At 40.8% G+C, this 18,457-nt stretch overlaps 1 protein-coding gene across 3 annotated transcripts in view; it reads left to right on the top strand.

The window, feature by feature from the left end:
- The window catches only part of USP6NL (USP6 N-terminal like), a 189,859-nt gene extending 173,766 nt beyond the window's left edge, over positions 1-16,093 (top strand). For all 3 annotated transcript variants that reach the window (XM_032425552.1, XM_032425550.1, XM_032425553.1), the window contains one exon: positions 8,432-16,093. In XM_032425552.1, the coding sequence (XP_032281443.1) occupies positions 8,432-9,840 (1,409 nt within the window). In that variant the 3' untranslated portion in view covers positions 9,841-16,093. The remainder of the gene's footprint in view (positions 1-8,431) is intronic.
- Positions 16,094-18,457: the final 2,364 nt, after the last annotated feature.

Below are 18,457 nucleotides of genomic sequence, written 5' to 3'. Positions count from 1 at the left end.
CTCTTGCCCATTCAGTAAATAACATGTTAAAGTTTTCTTTTAATTCTATGATGTGTAGACGCGCAGAACATTAATGTCGCTTCCTTAGAAAACTTGCTGTATTGACTTGAATATAAAGTGGTGTTAAATGTAAGGTGAAGGGGCGCCTGGGTGGCTCAGTCAGTTAAGCGTCTGCCTTCGGCTCAGGTCATGATCCCAGGGTTCTGGGATCGAGCCCCGCATCGGGCTCTCTGCTCAGCTCGAAGCCTGTTTCTCCCTCTCCCTCTGCCTGCTGCTCCCTCTGCTTCTGCTCTCTCTCTCTCTGCCAGATAAATAAATAAAATCTTTTTTTTTTTTTTTAAGATTTTATTTATTTGACAGAGAGACACAGCGAGAGAGGGAACACAAGCAGGGCGAGTGGGAGAGGGAGAAACGGGCTTCCTGCTGAGCAGGGAACCTGATGCGGGGCTCGAACCCAGTACCCTGGGATCATGACCTGAGCCGAAGGCAGACGCTTAATGAGCCAGCCAGGTGCCCCTAAATAAATAAAATCTTAAAAAAAAATAAATGAAGGTGAATACTTTTCTTACCCTTTATATTGAAAAATTAAATCTCCCATGTATATATGTATGTCACATACCTTTCCATTTTGTTTCATGCATGAATTACTACCTTGGTCTCTCCATTACCTTTTTCTCAATCTTCTTATTCCTTCTCTTGAGAAATATATGCCTTATATCTGTAATCCCACATTTTTACTCTGTGTCCTCTTAGTCTTTACCAATATGTGCGTTTTATATAACTAAAGGATTTCAGGGTGGAAGTCTATAGATACTAGAATACAGCCTTATTTTCCCCAGAGATGTTCCATTTTCTCTCACAGTCCTTTTTCCTCTCCACTTTCTTCCTTCTACCTCCCCCAAGTTTTTTGTTTGTTTGTTTACTCTTTCCCCTGGATTGGTCCCTTACTAACCCTTTCTACTCTGGCTCAGTTAGTCCAAACCTGGAATCTTGCTTAAATTCTGGGTTACACACTTACAAAGATGCCCTCTCGTGTCCGTCATTGTCAATAAGTCAGTCTAGCTGAATGTCTATGGAAAATGCTATGGAAGCCAACCCTAGATTGACCGTCCCTAGCAATACCGTGGTGACCACAACACAGAAAATGGCATATGGGAATTGCGAAGTAATGGAACTCTCATTACTGTGGATCTGTTACTGCCTGTGTCTACCTTCCACATTTGTTTTGTTCAGTTGTCTTTTTGATGTGGTTATGTAAAATAAATTTTAATTACTATAGTTGATTTCATTACATGTCAACATTGAAAATATGCTAGGAACATAAAAGCAGATGATTATAAATACTGAAATATGTGATTTTTAACTAGCAGAAAAAGGCAATCCATAAAATTAGTGTTTAGTACAGCAACTCAGTTTTGAGATTGAGGATGTAGACTCTAGGGTAATATCTTCATTCAGGCTGCTGTAATAGAAATACCACAGATTGAGGGGCTTTAACAACAGAGGAATATTTTCTCATAATTCTGGAGGCTGGGAAGTCCAAGATCAACGTGTTGGCAAGGTTGGTTTCTTCCCTCCTTGGCTTTAGCTGGGTGTCTTCCTATATGGTCTTCCCTCTATACCTGTCTGTGACTGTACATCTCTTCTTAGAAGGACGTCAGCCATATTGGATAAGAGGCCCACTCCAGTGTCCTCGTTTAACCTTAATTACCTCTGTAAAAGCCTTATCTCCAAATGCTGTCATATTCTGCGGGATTGGGGGTTAGGGCTTCAACACATGAATTCTGAGGGGACTGAATTCAGCCCAGAACAGTGGGGTAATTTTTAGGCACAGACTTTGCTGAAGAAGGGAAAACACAAATCTGTCCTCTGGTGAATTATCCCCACCTCTAGTGCCCAGTCCACCTCAGAGGACGCAGAGCACGCAGCTCTCCACTAGGGCAAACACGCTAGGCACGGCCCACCGCCTCACACGTGTGACTCAGGCTCAGACTCTCCCTCCCTCTAAGTGTCACCTGTCTGTGGTATTTGGGAAGGTGTGACGACAGAAGAAGGGCTGTCCCCCACCTGGCCCAGAGCCCCCTGTCTGACCGCTACTCCTCCAGCGGGGTGCCGCCCCTGCTCTGCCAGGGGCCACTCCTCACTCCACTGTTGACCACAGCTGGGACGACCCCGTGGGCTGCAGTCCTTGGTGCAATATGGCTGCTTTCCCAGAAGCCTTTGCGGAGGGGGTGGTATCATACCTCTCTTTGTGGCCCCATCCACTGCCCCACTCTGAAGAGAGGTGAGGGCACTAATCCCATCATGAGATGTAGAGGCCCTTATGACCTAATTACCTCCCACGCCCCATCTCCAAATACCATATTACATTGGGGAATTCCAGTATATGAATTTTTTTGCGGGGGAGGGGGAGACACAAACATTCAGTCCATAGCAGAGAGCTGACCTTGGAAAAACCTAATTACAAGTGAATCTGGCTTTCATGGGTTGTGAATCGATACAGATGGAAACACTGAGGATAGGATATGTGCATCCACAGTGCAGGCTGAGAAACATTTGCAGCTTTCATGCGTAGACTGATGTTCTGGGGAGGCCCCATGCATGCGCCTTGCAGCACCGGTTCTTTTTGAAGTCTGGTGGTGGTGGTGTTGTTGTTGTTGTTGTTGTGTAATACTGCTCTGGAGAATGTGTGGAACATTTTCGGTTATTGCCCATGAACTGCAGTGCTGGTGGCTCTGGGTGCCCGCTGCCGAAAGCCACTGGAGTGGTGGAGGAGTGGAGCAGCTTAAAGGGCTCAGCGGGAGAGTCTCTACAACTAATCCAATTTTGTCCTGTAACAGCACATCTCGCAGGCAGGAATTAACCACTCTCTGGGCACCACTGCTTTCCTTTTCTTCTTGATGGTTATGGTTTTCATCAGGCTCCCACTCACCCACCTGGAAAGGGCGTCGTGGTGATTGGCTGATATTTTTATCTGATGGAATATCAACCAGCCATTGAATTAGCCACTCAGGTTACTGCTTTGTGCCCTGAGAAAATTGTCCTAGTGGGGACCAAGAGGAAATTCGTAAGTTCAGTTTTTTTTTTATATAGGTCTTTATATCTTCTTGATAATTTGTTTGTTGGTGTCATCTGCCTACAGGGAAGAAGGAATTCCTGTATTTATCTGGGACACAATGGATAACTACTTGTAGAGCTGGTGAAAGCTTTTTTGGGGCCACAGATTTTAATTTTATTTTTGCTGATAGTTTTTTAACCCAATAGGCTAAATAACTCCTTGTGAATATTCTCGACTCGTGCTGCATATGAGTCCCCTTTTTACTTTGATTCTAGCTGTTTCCTATGAGGCTAGTCAGACACTGAACTGGAATTGCCTCAGACTATTTCACAGACAGTATTCATAAACACGGACAACTTTCAGAGGTTGGGTTATCACTTAAAATATCGTGTCCACATACCATAAAATGTCTTTTTTATAAAAAGATATGAGAACAGGGACACCTGGGTGGCTCAGTTGGTTAAGCGTCTGCCTTCAGCTCAGGTCATGATCCCAGGGTCCTGGGATCGAGCCCTGCATCGATCCCCGCTGAGCAGGGGAGCCTGCTTCTCCCTCTCCCTCTGCTGCTCCCCCCGCTTGTGTGCTGTTTCTCTCTTTCAAATAAATAAAATCTTAAAAAAAAAAAAAAAAGATACGAAAGCAATATTGGTTGCCCCCTCTGTCACTGAGCAGTATCGAGTGCCGTCTTTAATCCGGAGGCCCTTTGCTCTGCTCATCCCTCACAGCCCACACCTAGCACATGAGCAAGTGTGTGGACCCGACCTTACAGTGTATGTGAGAAGCAGCCCCTTCTCATGAGTTCCATCCAGAGGGCTCTGGAATCAGCTCTGGGTTTGAACTGTGCATCTGCCACTTACCAGCTGGAGCCCCTATGCAGGTTCACTTGTGCCTCGGTTTCCTCTGTAGAATGAGAGTCACAGTGGTGGCCTAAGTTATATGCCTGTTGCTAAATGCTGTGTGTACAGCTTTTTGAGCGGTGACTGACACATGGTAAGTGCGTAATGAATATTAGTTATTACTGTTACTGTTATCAACAGTAATTATTACATAATCAAAGTCCAACCCACCAAGGTGAACTTGGTAAGATAGGTATCAGATGATGTTACTGTCTTGCTGAAAAGCCCTCAGTAAGTTGCAGTTAACTCGGAAAGAAATTCAGAGTCCGTACTGTAGTCTTCAAGGCCCTGTGTGATGTGATTCTTCTGTTCCTCCGGGCTCGTCCCCGGCTGTTCTCTGCCTGTCTCCCACTCAAGGCACAGGGTGCCTTTGTTCCTGCCAGAACTCTGCCGTGTTCGGTCCTGCCCCACCCCAGATCACTTTGTCTTCTCCTGATGCTAGCTGTCTTCCTAGCTCTGCACAACCAGCCATACATGCTCCGTGGGGACAGGGACTTCATCCTTTGTGTCCTCTCTGGATGGCCAGCACCCTGAGCAGTGCTTGGTACATAGTATTTGCTCGATACATATGTGTTAATGGGTACATGAACAAAACAAACTGTAATTGCCAGTTCACTGTGTGTGCTTTCAAATGTGCTTCAAAAATATCTCTGGAGTTTAATGAATGTGGCATAAAAGGCAGAACTGGAATGAAAACACAGGGTCCTGGTTCCCATTCAGCATCTGCCATGACCGATCACACGGCTGTCTGAGACTCTGCTTCCCACTCTAAAATACAGGCAAAACTAGGTCTTGAACCCTCGGACTCTGAGCAGTTGCCCAGCTGAGGGAAGAGGAGACAGGGTGACTTTCCACTTTCATCAGAGCAGCTGTGTTTACATTTTCTTTATATATTGGGGCTTCATATGAAATTCGGTTTGAAAAAATAAAAAGAGTCTGCTTTTAAAAAGTTTAAGAACTACTGGATTAGAAGAGCACAAAGGTTGGGGCGCCTGGGTGGCTCAGTCGGTTGAGCAACCAACTGTTGATCTCAGCTCAGGTCTTGATCTCAGGGTCATGGGCTCAAACCCTGCATTGGGCTCCATGCCCAGCCCAGCGTGGAGCCTGCTTAAAAAAAAGAAAAAGAAAGGAGCACAAAGGTCATTTTTAGCTTAATAATTCTGATTCCAGTAGCTTAACTCTTTAAAGGATATTGTTTCTTCATCATTTTCTGTTCTCTAACCCCCCCAAAAGAAAAATTCACTGAATATTTTTTTTAAATATCTTAGAAGTATGATATGTGGGTAAATAACAAAATTGTCATCCATCAAGACTGTGAGCTACATGAAAATAAAGACAATGTCTGTTTGCTCATGTCTCGTGGATGCATCACTTAGCACAGTGCCTAAAGCCGAGCTCAGTAAATATTGTAGATGGATGGATGGGTAGATATATGAAGAAAGCAACAACATATTGTTAAGTGAGAATATATTATTTTGTAATATAAACCATGGAATGTTTACAAATGAAGTCTGTTGTTTTTTCAAGATGATATTTATTGGATATCTACATTATAATCATTTTAATTTTTTAAAACTCTTTTAAAGTTTTGTTCTTTAATTCCAGTAGAGTTAACATACAGTGCTATATTAGTTTCAGGTGTACAATATAGTGATTCAACAGTTTTATATATTACTCAGTGCTCATCATGATGAATGTGCTCTTAATCCCCTTCACACATCCTCCACCCACCTCCCCTCTGGTAACCATCAGTTTGTTCTCTGTAGTTAAGAGTCTGTTTTGGTTTGTCTGTCTGTCTGTCTGTCTCTCTTTTTTTTTTTCCTTTGCTGCTTTGTTTTCTTACATTCCACATGTTAGTGAAATCACATGGTATTTGTCTTTCTCTGACTTACTTCATTTGGCATCATACTCTAGCTCCATCCACGTTGTTATAAATGGCAAGATTTTATTTTTTATGATTGAGTAATATTCCATTATGTATGTATATTACCACATGTTCTTTATGCATCTATCAGTGGACATTTGGACTGCTTCCATATCTTGGCTATTTTAAGTAATGCTGCAGTAAACATATGGGTGCATGTATCCCTTTGAATTAGTGGTTTTGTATTCTTTGGGTAAATACCCAGTACTGCAATTACTGGATCTTAGGGTCATTCTACTTTTAACTTTTTGAGGAACCTCCAATACTGTCTTCCACAGTGGCTGCACCAGTTTGTATTCCCACCAACAGTGCACGAGGGCTCCTTTTTTTCCCCCACATCCTTGCCAACACTTAGTATTCATTGTGTTTCATTTTAGCTATTCTGACAGGTGTGAGGTGTTATGTCATTGTAGTTTTGATTTGCATTTCCTTGATGATGTGTCATGTTAAACATCTTTTCATGTGTCTCTTGGCCATCTGGATGTCTTCTTTGGAGAAATGTCTGTTCATGTCTTCTGCCTATTTTTAAATTGGATGATTTCTTTTTGGTGTTGAGTTGAATAAGTTCTTTATATATTTTGGATACTAGCTCTTTATCTGATATGTCATTTGCAAATATCTTCTCCCATTCCATAGGTTGCCCTTTAGTTTTGTTGATTGTTTCCTTTGCTGTGCAGAAGCTTTTTATTTTGATGTAGTCCCAATAGTTTATTTTTGCTTTTGTTTCCTGTATCTGAGCAGACATACCTAGAAAAATGTTATTACGGCTGATGTTAGAGACATTACTTCCTGTGCTCTCTTCTAGGATTTTTATGGTTTTAGGTCTCACATTTAGGTATTTAATCCATTTTGAGTTTATTTTTGTGTATGGTGTAAGAAAATGGTCCAGTTTCATTCTTTTGTATATAGTTGTCCAGTTTTCCCAGCACCAGTTGTTGAAGAGACTGTCTTTTTCCCATTGCATATGCTTTTCTGCTTTGTTGAAGACTAATTGACCGTCTAATTGTAGGTTTACTTCTCAGCTCTCTATTCTGTTCCATTGGTCTGTGTGTCTGTTTTTGTGCCCGTACCATACTGTCTTGATCACTACAGCTTTGTAATAGGACTTGAAGTCTGGAATTGTGATACCTCGAGTTTTTTGGTTTTTGGTTTTTTTTTTTCAAGATTGCTTTGGCTCTTCAGGGTCTTTTGTGGTTCCATTTTAGGATTGTTTGTTCTAGTTCTGTGAAAAATGCTGTTGGTATTTTGATAGGAATTGCACTAAATGTGTAGATTGCTTTGGGTAGTATAAACATTTTAACAATATTTGTTGTTCCAGTCCATGAACACGGAGTATCTTTCCATTTCTTTTTGTCATCTTCAATTTCTTTCATCAGTGTTTCATAGTTTTAAGAGTACAGGTCTTTCACCCCTGTGATTAAATTTATTCCTAAGTATTCTTTTCGGTGCAATTGTAAATGGGATTATTTTCTTAATTCTCTTTCTGCTGCTTCATTATTAGTGTGTAGAAGTGCAACAGATTTCTGTACATTGATTTTTGTATCCTGTGACTTTACTGAATTCATTTTAGTAGCTTTTTGGTGGAGTGTTAAGGGTTTTCTATATATAGTACATGTCATCTGCAAATAGTGACAGTTTTACTTCTTCCTTGCCAATTTGGATGCCTTTTATTCCTTTTTCTTGTCTGATTGCTGTGGCTAGGACTTCCAGTATTGTGTTGAATAAAAGTCGTGAGAGTGGACATCCTAAAACTGTTTACTGAATGGCCAATTTATTGTACCTTCCTTTAGTTCTTCATTAATTTTCTGATGTTAGTTATGTAAAATATAAAACTAAAAGTACCCAGTATGATTTTCTTTCTTTTTCTTTTTTAATTATTTTTTTCCTCTTTTGCATTTGCAGTAGGATCCTTTTAGAGTTATTAACTTTGAGATGGAGTACTATTTCTTTTTATCATGATGTTATACTATGGCAGGTACTTGAGATAATAATACTAGTAATAATAACAATAATAAGTTGTGTTTTGGGACAACTTTGAGACTACAGTTGGTCATCACCTGCCTTTTCAATTTGGCAGACCTGCTTGAATTTGATAGGAGAGGTTTTACTGAGATTTCAAAACCATTTTATTTGAGGTAGGTTAAAGCAAAAGTAATGTAATGGTAAGACATTGAACTATTGACCTGCACGATTGTTTTAGTAATAAAAATGAGAATATCAGCTTTGCATTTTTGAAAAAGCCTGTAACAATATATCTTAAGAAAACATAAGAATTACATGTTGCATAATTGTATAAACCTTACTCATAAGTTCATAAAATATTTCCACCTGCCTGCTGTCTAAAAAGATTTTGCATTTTGCTATGTTTTAGTATCAGTGTCTCTAAAACATGCTTCTTCTAAACCCCTAAAATTCTGTGGCATGTATATATATATATATGTATGTATATGAGTGCACATGTGAAAAGCATGCAGTTGTTCATGGTGTGGTTCTTATATTTGATACTATTTACTCCTGTATGTATATTACTTATGAATCTATCTTTCCCTTTAGGTAAAGAGGATGAATATCCAAAGAAACCTTTGGGACAGCTTCCACCTGAATCTGCTTCCATTAGTCACCTGAGCAATGGACAAAGAAGTGTGGGCAGGTCAAGTCCCCATATGAGCAGCAGAAGAGAAAGTGGCTCATCGCCTCACAAAAAACATGAGCATTCCCCTCACCATCAGAGTAGAATTGGTACACCAGAACGAGTAAGGGCGCTAAGACGGAAATCAGATGATGAAGACAGTAAAAAGCTTAAAGATGAAGCAGATCTTCAAAGAAAACTTCCATCAGGTCCACAAGACAGTTCCAGGCAATTTAATCATGCAGCTGCTAACCAAAATAGCAATGCCATTTCAAATACCAGGAAGGAATTTGTGCCCAAGTGGAATAAGCCATCAGATATTTCAGCTATTGAAAAAACTGCCAAATATGTTATCGAAGGCAAAAATAGGTCAGCACACCCCGCACTTACAGTCACCATCCCAAGTTCTGCTGATACTCGGGTATCAAATGTAAGGCAGAAGATGAAGGTCTTGGATGCTGATGAAGGGAAACGGGGCTCTACTGCGTCCCAGTATGATAACGTACCTGAAAATGACAACAGCGCTTCCATCGAAGAGGCACTAGAAAGAGCCTACTCCCAAAGTCCAAGGAACGTGGTTTACTCTCACAGCCCGAGGAAGCACGTGGAGCCAAGTTCTAGTCCATCAAAAATATCAAACAAGTTTACTTTTAAAGTGCAGCCTGCAGGTTATGCAAAATACCCATCTCCGTTAGATGGGGAGGAGCACAGGACAGTGCACCCTCCATCCTACAGTAACCCCCCTGTTTACCATGGAAATTCTCCTAAACGCATCCCTACTGCTAACAGCAGCTTTGCATCTCCACAGTTTACCCATGGGACTCAAATGAATCCTTCCCGGAGACCTTATGGCTCTACTCTGTCAGTCGATATTTCTCCAGAGAAATCTTACAGCCGCCCGCTTCCTGTTGTGCTGCCCTCCAGCCGCATAGAAGTTCTTCCCGTTGACACTGGTGCCGGGGGATATGCAGGCAATTCAGAGTCACCAAAGAATGGACAATTCATCATTCCTCCCGTGGATTATCTGCCAGATAACAGAAAATGGTCGGAAGTTAGTTACACGTACAGACCCGAGACTCATGGACAGTTGTGGACTCAGGATGCTAACCGTGGCCACTTGAGCAATTTACCAAAATATTCCGCCTTTCAGCATGTTCCCTTTCAGGACCATAGCCTCCCGGCAGTTTCAATAGATAGTCCAGTGCGATATAGAACTTCCCCAGGGTTAGAAGATGCCAGTTCCTCTGGGTATCAATATTCAGGGCCCTCGCCTCCAGTGTATCACTACAGAAATCGGGATGGACTTTCTATTCAAGAATCAGTATTGCTGTGAGAATTTATCTATACTTGGTAAAGACAAGAGAATAGAAACCATTTGAAACCTACATTGCTATGTTTATAATTGCCAAAGCAGTATTTTATACTATTGTAAACATAAACATCTTGCACAATTCCAGTGTATGCTAGTAATAAGAATATATAGGAGCGTTTCATCCCCATGTAGATGCTGCTTACGATGAGCATTTTTAAATTGCATCATCACTGAACCTGTTAAAAAGAATTTAACATGGAAACATAGCAATAGCATTTAGGGATGCACGCATAATGATAATTTATGACTCGGTTTCATTTATATCTTTCTCCAAAACCTGAGCATTTTTGCGCCATTAGCCCATCCTGTTTTGAGTAACATTAGAAAGCACTGAAAATTGTGTAGAATAGATATTTTTAAGGCTTTAGTATATGTGTCTTTCAGTAGATACCAGAAGGCCTCCCTGTACACACATTTGAACACAGAACTAAAGGAACGTTAACAAAATTAATTTTGATCTACATCCGTGAAATAATTTACTCTTCTTCCTTTCCTTAACTTGTCTTTCAGCCAAGTTCCCCCCCGCCCCCATATTTTTCCCCCAGGTCCTAGAGTGCCATTGGGTTTTGCCCTGACTTCATGCAGCTTCTCTGCAGTTGTGGCCCTCTTCTTTCCTTCTGAAAATTAAAGACACTGGAGAGAGAAAGGCTCACCACTGAATGGTGCTTAAACCTTGGGGCACTTGGAGTAAGTTTATGGCCAAAGGTGGGGCGCTGCTAGTACCCCAAGATCAGTTTTAGAGCAGTTTTGGTGCATCTGTGTCCTTTGTTCTGGTCTGCCTCTTGTGAAGCTCAGAGCAGAATGTTCCTTGCCAGATGCAGGGAAAGTGCTGCAATCCTGCTGTCTGTCGATGCTAGCAGGAGGGGTTGCAAGTTAGGCTCCTCAAGCACTCACACGGGGCAGCAGAACAGACTCCTTTGAAATCCATTTGAAAGCAGGATTAACAATATGGTTACTTCTTACTTCTGCCCTTTAAATTCCTGCAGGGCCCGGGCTGTTCATTTACATGAGCTTTTTCTGGCACTCTTTCTTTAAAGGTTGGTAATCAGTGGATATTGCTACATTTAGGCCATTAAATTATCATTGTGTAAACTTGTAAAAAAATGATCCTAATTATTAATAGGAGTCTAAGGTTTTAATCTTTTTTAAAAAATAGCATGACTTTCATACTTCCAAAAGTCTCCTTTTTTTCTTTTGCAGTGAAAACAAATTCAGGTTCATGGTTAAAAAATTAACAATGTCTTTTAAAAATAGTGTATTACACTACAATTAGCAAAACATGGGGACAGTTTTGGGCACCCCAGAAAGTCTGACTTTGTGTTTAATTGGAGAGCTGGTTTTCAGCATACTTCCCTCGGGTTTGAGCAAGGATGAGAGTAGAAAACCTAACATCGAGGGCTCTTCTTGTTGCAAGTTGGGGCTTTAAACTTTCAAGGTACCGAAGTATGTCTTTTCAAATGAGAGTAACATTTGTTTAGCTAGCGAATGTGACAATATTTTTTATGTATATAATGAGTCTAATGTAATTTTAATCAACTTGGTAATGATGTTATTAAACAGCAAAACAAATGGCAGTGTGTTAGCAGCTCACTGCTCTATGCTGAAGTGCACACAAAATCCCGCTCTCCCTGGGCTCTTGATTCAGATCGTGTGGAGGCTTAGAAAGAAATGTAGATAAAACATGTAGCTGAGGATATTAATTCCAATTTTTAAACCATGATTCTGTGAACTTGTAATAAACCAAGCTGTATAATTTAGGTTATGATAGTAGCATCTGAGCTGCTCCAAAATATATGTGTCAACAGTGGTAAATACTGTAGATTTATATATATATACATATATATATATGCAAAATATATATATATACACACACTATTTTCTTATGTCATCTATGACATTTTTATCTGTATACTTTTTTTGATGTGATTGTTTTTAACATGCTAAAAGTAATAAGTATATTTTGTGTCTTTCATGTGCTTTTTTTCATGTGGCAGAAGTGCTCTGCATCTCTGATGCTTCTAAAGCTAATTTTCTTCTAATTGAGGAGATACTGCTCAGTGTTTGCCTACATGACTTTATATATCTATCACAGTTGTATGTTAAATGCTTTATTAATTTTTGGGAGTACTGTATTTAGAACTCACCTTTCCTTTATTTTATCCGCCATTATTAATAGCAATAAGGTATTTCCAGTCTTCCCCACTATAAAATGTAGTTCTCTGTTAGCTTTTCAAGTAGGAAAATTTAATTTGAACTTACTTTGCTACCATACAATTTTAGTCTTTCAAATTTATCTTTTATAAGAGATAAATAATGGAATGATGATAAAAGATGAAATAGTATTAGTAAAGTGGGTTAAATAGAATCATGAAACTGTATTTGGTGAGGATCCTCATGGAGCGGAGGCTGATCTTAATGCATCGCTGGACCTGCTGTAGATATTTTGCCGTTATTCAGTCTCTTCTTTACAGCAGTCACGCTATAAGCACTTCGGTATGGTTTTTGTTGTTCTAATATTTAGTTTGAAAAGTTAAAGCGACTACACCCAGAGTCTCCAAGGGTTTTAAAACTTTGACTCTTTCAGGTACTTTTTTTTTTTTTACCAGATTTTTAAAAAATAGCTTTTTAAAGCTGAGAGAGATGTATATATGTAAATGTAAAAGTCAGATATCAAAGTATTGTAGGGGAAGAAAATAAATTATTTTTCCTTCTATCCTGCTGGGTTCTCCAGCCAGGCCCTATACATTGGTCTGACAAAAGCAGATCAACAAGAGAAAAACAGAAGCTTATTAACAGGTGCATCCTGCATTCACATGGTGCCCAGCCCTGAGCAACTCAAAGGAGGCTTGGACTTGGGGTCTGTGCACCTAACTTAACAGGGAGAGGGAGGAGGAGAAAGGCACTTATGGGAAAGCAAGGGATTATTTGGAAAGCTAAGTGGGCCCTTAGGTGAAGTGATGGGCAGTGTGATAGTGTGTGGCAGGGGCTGAGTGTGGTGCCTGGAGAGAGCAGAGTTGCCCGGGGAGGGGATTTATGACAGGGATTTTGAATTTTGGGGGAAGGCTCTGCTTTCAGGCAGATAAGCAATTTCAGAACTCAGATGCCTTCGGCTCAAAATCGTTCTTATGCCAAAGTGGTGTATTTTGGGGTGACGTGCCCTGATCCCCCTCAGTGGCAATGATAGAATGTTTCCTGAAAGAATTGAAAAAAGATTGAATAGGACATTTCAGGAGAAGAAAAATATATGTTTACAGGATGTGGTGTGATTGCTTTAACTTTTTTCGTTTTTAAGGAGATTCTAATACTAAATTTTATGTCATACTGAGTGTAATTTTACAGTGAAGTTTCGTATTTGTCATTTCAGATCTCTCCCTCAGGGCCCATTGAAATGCAGGCACAGAAACAGTACCTCTTCAATACTTTGCTGAGATCTCCTTTCATTTCCATGATTAGAGAAAAACATGCCATGCCCACAAATAGGGATTTATACACAGAGGACCTACAGCTCAATCTTCTGGAAATATTATTACTCTCAGTTATCTTTCCGACTCACACCTTTATTTTTAGTATGCATTTGATTGTGGGTTAATTAAGATTACAGTTTGGGGATTTTTTTTTGTTTGGCTGTCCAATAATGGATTTTAAATATCCCTCTGTAATATGGATATTAATGCTTATTGATCAGGTGGTTTTAATAAGCCAGACTTTATTTTTTCAGTGACCCAAGATAGAATAAAAAGAAAGGACTCCACTTAACATTTAGTTATGAATTGTACTTTCAGAAGGATTTTCAGTTATCCATAAATCTAAGCATAATTGCTACCATTTTACATATAAGAACAATGAGGCATAAAGGAACAAATTTTAGATTTCATAGGAGTGCATCTCGACCCTCACTACTCTTTAGAATTATCTGGGGAACTTAACAAAAAAATGTTCTTCTTGGTTTCTACCTTAGGCACTTAAGTCAGAATCTCTGGGGTGGAATCCAGGCATCAGGTAATTGTATTTTTTTCCCCTTGCAGTCAGCAAAACTCTTTAAAAAAAAAAAACCTTCTAAATTCGATTTTGATTGTCTTATATTCCCACTATGAACTGTCTTAAAAATTCTTAACAGATCAAAGTTTAGAAACTCTGATTTCAGGTAAGTTAGGAAAAATTCCACTGGAAGGATTCATGTTACCAGCCATCTCTGTAAATTTTGATGAACTACTGACAGTTATGGAAAGTGTAAATGGCTTCAAATGAAAGGTTGCATGACCCTGTACCTTCTCTCATCACTGCTTACAATAGTGCCTCAAACTAGGTAGAGCTTTACTAAGGTTTCCATTTTCCTGGACAACCTCTGTCATTTTCCTTAAGCGACATGCTAAGAATAGGCCTAAGCTATTTGCAAACCTAAGTGCATTTTCCCTATGTGAACAGCTGAGAAAATGTGCATAGTCTGGTTATTCACCCGGCCGGGCAGCATTCTATTGAGCACCTGCAGTATACTCGTTGTCTTAGGGCCTGTGCTAGGCTCACGCTTCCAGATGGGAGACATGCTCTTTAAGCTGTGTGCCTCAATTCAGTATTGGAGACATACACAGGTGATTATTACAGGCATAGAAAGGCCACGGCTCAGGAGGGTCAGTGGAGGTTGGTGGGGGAGTTGCCTCACTGCTAAGCCTGAGGATTAGTAGAGCAGGCAGACGAAGGGAAGGGAGAGCCAGGACATGGCTGCCGAGGGCATATGGCGTGAGCACCTGCATAGTATATAGGGGGACGTTTGCCGCTGTGATGTGTGTGTGTGCGGCGGGGAGTGGAGTGTTCCACAGAGAGACCAGATGATGGGGCCCTTCCACACCATTGAACTCGATCCCGGAAGCCGGTTTTCTATGGTATGTTCACATTTCCTGTGTGGTCTCTAGAGGCTACACAGGAGGGAGCAAACCTGGAGGAAGTTAGGAAGAGTGCAGCAAGTGTTACATCCAAAAGGTGGTACAGAGTGTAAAGGGAAGCAGTTTCAAAGAAAAGGTGATTAATTTGAGAACTAATTACTAAGAAAAGTTGGCCCAACTTAATAATTGTTTGAATGTAATCATAATAATCATAATAAGAAAAATAGTGAATGTTACTGAGTGCTTGCTATGTGTCCGGCCCTGTGCTGAAGCATTTAACCTGCATTAACTCATTTAATTCTCATGATAACGCTGTGAGGGATGTGCTCTCTAAGTCCCTGGTCACGTGGGACAACAGGTGGTTGAGGTAGCTCGCCCCACAGGACACAGCCAGCCCATCATGGAGACAGGACTTTAGTCCACGCCGTCTGAATCTAGAGCCTCTGCTTCCTCCCCAGCCCAACAGCTTTAAGAAGCTATCATTTCCCTGCCATAAAACTCATCCACATTAGTGTACATGTCAAGGATTTTTTAATAAACTCACACAATTGTTGCAACCATTACAAATGCAAGCCAATTTCAGAACATTTCCATCACCTCCCAAAGCTCTCTTGTACCCATTTGCAATCAATCTCCATTCCTGCCCCAGCCTCAGGCAACCACAAATTTACTTTCTCTCGCTCGCTCTGGTTTGCCTTTTCTGAACATTTCATGTACTTGGAATCAGACAGTCTGTGCTTTTTGCATCTGACATCCTTCACACTTAGCATAATGTTTCCGAGTTTCGTCCATGCTGCAGTGTGTATTAAGAATTCCTTTTTATTCCTGAATAGTGTTCCATTGCGTGACTATATCACATTTTGTTCATTCACTCTGCCAGTTGTAGACATGTGGATTGTTTTCACATGCTGCTGTGACCATTTGTGTACAAGTCTTTGTGTGGACATGTTTTCCGTTTCCCTTGGGCTGTTGTTGGCGTTATGGTAAGTTTATGTTTGACTTTTTAGGAAAGTGCCAGACTCTGTTCCAGAGCGTACCATTTTAGATCACCATCAGCATTGTATGAGGGTTCAAATTTCTCCACATCCTCACCAACACTTGTTACTTTCTATTTTTTTTATTATAGCCATTCTAGTGATATCTCCTTGTGGCTTTGATTTGCATTTCTCTAGTCGCCAATGATGGTGAACCCCTTTTCATGTACTTATGGGCCATTCATGTATTTTCTTTGGCGAAATGTCCAGATCCTTTGCTCACGTTTAAATTGGGTTATTTTCTTATTATTGAATAATAAGAGTTCTTAATATATTCTGGATACAAGTCCTTTTATAAGACATGATTTGCAAATATTTTCTCTCAGTCTTATGGTTTCTTTTGTGGTGCAAATGTTTTTAATTTTAATGAAGTCCAATTTTTTTCAGTTTTTTCTTTATGAATCATGCTTTTAGTATTGTATCTGTCTGCCTAACCCAAGGTCACAAAGGATTTTCTCCTATGTTTTATTCTTCTAAGAAGTTTTATAGTTTTAGCTCTTACATATGGGTTTATGAGCCATTTTGAATGAATTTTTGTGTATGGTGTGAGGTAAGGACCTAAATTCAGGTGGATATCATGTGTTACAAAAAGACTATGCTTTCCTCATTTGAATTGGGGACCTTGGTACTTCTGTCAAAAGTCATTTGACCATATTTGTAAGTGTTTATTTTAAGGTTTGAAATCAGAAAGTGTACATCCTTCAACTTTGTTCTTTTTCAAATGGTTTTGGCTATCCTGGGTCCTTTGCATTTCTATATATATTTTAAGATGAGCTTGTCATTGTCTGGGAAAAAAAAAAAAGGAAGAAGAAAAAGAAAAAAAACTGCTGGGATTTTTGCTCGGTGTTACTCTGAATCCATGGATCCATTTGGGAAGAAATGCCATCCTAACAGTGTTGAGTCTTCCAATCCATAAACAGAGATTGTCTCTACATTTATTTTAATCTTCTTTAATTGCTCTCAGCAGCATTCTGTAGTTTTAGTATGTCTTGCACTTTTTTTGTTAAAATTATTCCTAAGTATTTTGTTTTTCTTGCTCTTGTGAATGGATTGTTTTCTTCAGAGCCCACATGCTTCCCCATCATTCTGTACTGCCGAGGGGAGAGCGAGTGATGAGGTTGAGTTCGGCAGTGCCCAGGTTGGGTGGTAGGCTACATCATGGGGCCACCATCTGATAGACAGAACTCAGAAGATGAAACAGGCTTAGGTTTAGTGAGAAAATGACATGTTTTGACATGTAGAATTTGAGGAATAGGGAGTTGACAGATGGTGTTGTCTGACAGACAGCTGACCGTTCCAGAGAGATTTGGGACTTGCTTGCCAGCACGTAGGAGGTAAAGCTGTGAGAGAGTACTTGTCTAGGGAGAAGATGAGCAAGCTAAGGATGGGGAGATGGTGGGGGGGGGGGAGTTGCTGACATTTAAGAGGTGCCAGAGAGAAAGGAGTGTGTGAAGGACTCAAGAGGGAGTGGTCACGGACTGGCTCTGCAAGAGCTCAGTGCCCAGTGACTGACCATTGAGCTTTGGAGCCAGACTGGCTCGAGTTTGCACTTTGCATCAGTGGTGAAATTGTGATGTAACAAAGCCACAAAATCCCCGTCCTCGTGGAGCTGATGCTCTGATCCGCTTCCTCATCTGTAAATGAAGACTGGTGTTTATTTCATGGAACTGTGAGTTGGATGAGTTACTTTGTGTAAAGTGTTCAGCACAGCATCATCACAGTGATAATTTCGAATGTGATCTGTAATCACATGCCACCACCATGCAAGGTTTAGTGACAAGAGAGTATGGACTTTGACTCCCAGAGCTGAGTCTGGTGAGGAGCACAGAGGTGGACAGGCAGGAACATGACTCCTCCATGGCTGGAAGAACAAGAGTTTCCAGAAGGAAATGATCAGCAGCAGGATGGCCTGGTGACTGGGGCTGAAGAGAATTTGGATCTGACACCTGCTGTCATTCCTCAAGCCTCAGATTGAGGGGTTCGCAGGCACAAGTGGGAGGTGATGCGGCTCTCTCCGGAGGTTTCCTTGAGAAAGGAAGGGCAGGTGCTGAATAGGAGCTGTAGGGACTGATGGGTAAAGGTAGGGAGTGGGGGGAGGGATGTATTTACATGGAAAAAATCATGCTAGTTGGAAATCAGTTTTGACCGTTCAAACACACTCCAATACTTCTACAAAGCAGCCCTTGGTTTTATTCCAGTTTGCTACTTTATGTATTCGTGAGTATTAAAACACCAATCATTAAACTTCCTGTAATTCAGAGTTTTCACTTTAATTTGGAGGAAAATCGGCATAATCAATATAAAGCAGGCTGTATCAAGAAAGCGCTTAAGTACTGCCCATGAATATCCCTGACGTTGTAGAGCACTTACTTATATGTTGCTGTCTCTTAATAAGAGAGGCGATGCAGAAGTAGTGTATGTGCAGACGATGGAGAGGTCAGCTTCTCTGTAAGGTCAGTAGGAGTCTGCAATGAGCTGCTAAAGCTAAATCACTCTCGAATGAGTACCTAAGCTCTGCCACAAATCCATGGTGTGACCTGGGGCAGATCACGGGGCCCTCTGGAACTCCGTTTTCTGGTCTGTCATCTCTGGAGGTGGGGAAGGAGAGTTTGTCAAGGGTTCTGCCCCAAACACTTAAGAGGAGAGTGCCTGAGGCCTCTTCGT

This window comes from Phoca vitulina, unplaced genomic scaffold, assembly GCF_004348235.1.
Source record: "Phoca vitulina isolate PV1807 unplaced genomic scaffold, GSC_HSeal_1.0 scaffold33, whole genome shotgun sequence".
NCBI classification, from domain to species: Eukaryota; Metazoa; Chordata; class Mammalia; order Carnivora; family Phocidae; genus Phoca; species Phoca vitulina.
The sequence above is the reverse complement of the archived record's forward strand: the minus strand, read 5'-3'. Positions and strand labels throughout refer to the sequence as shown.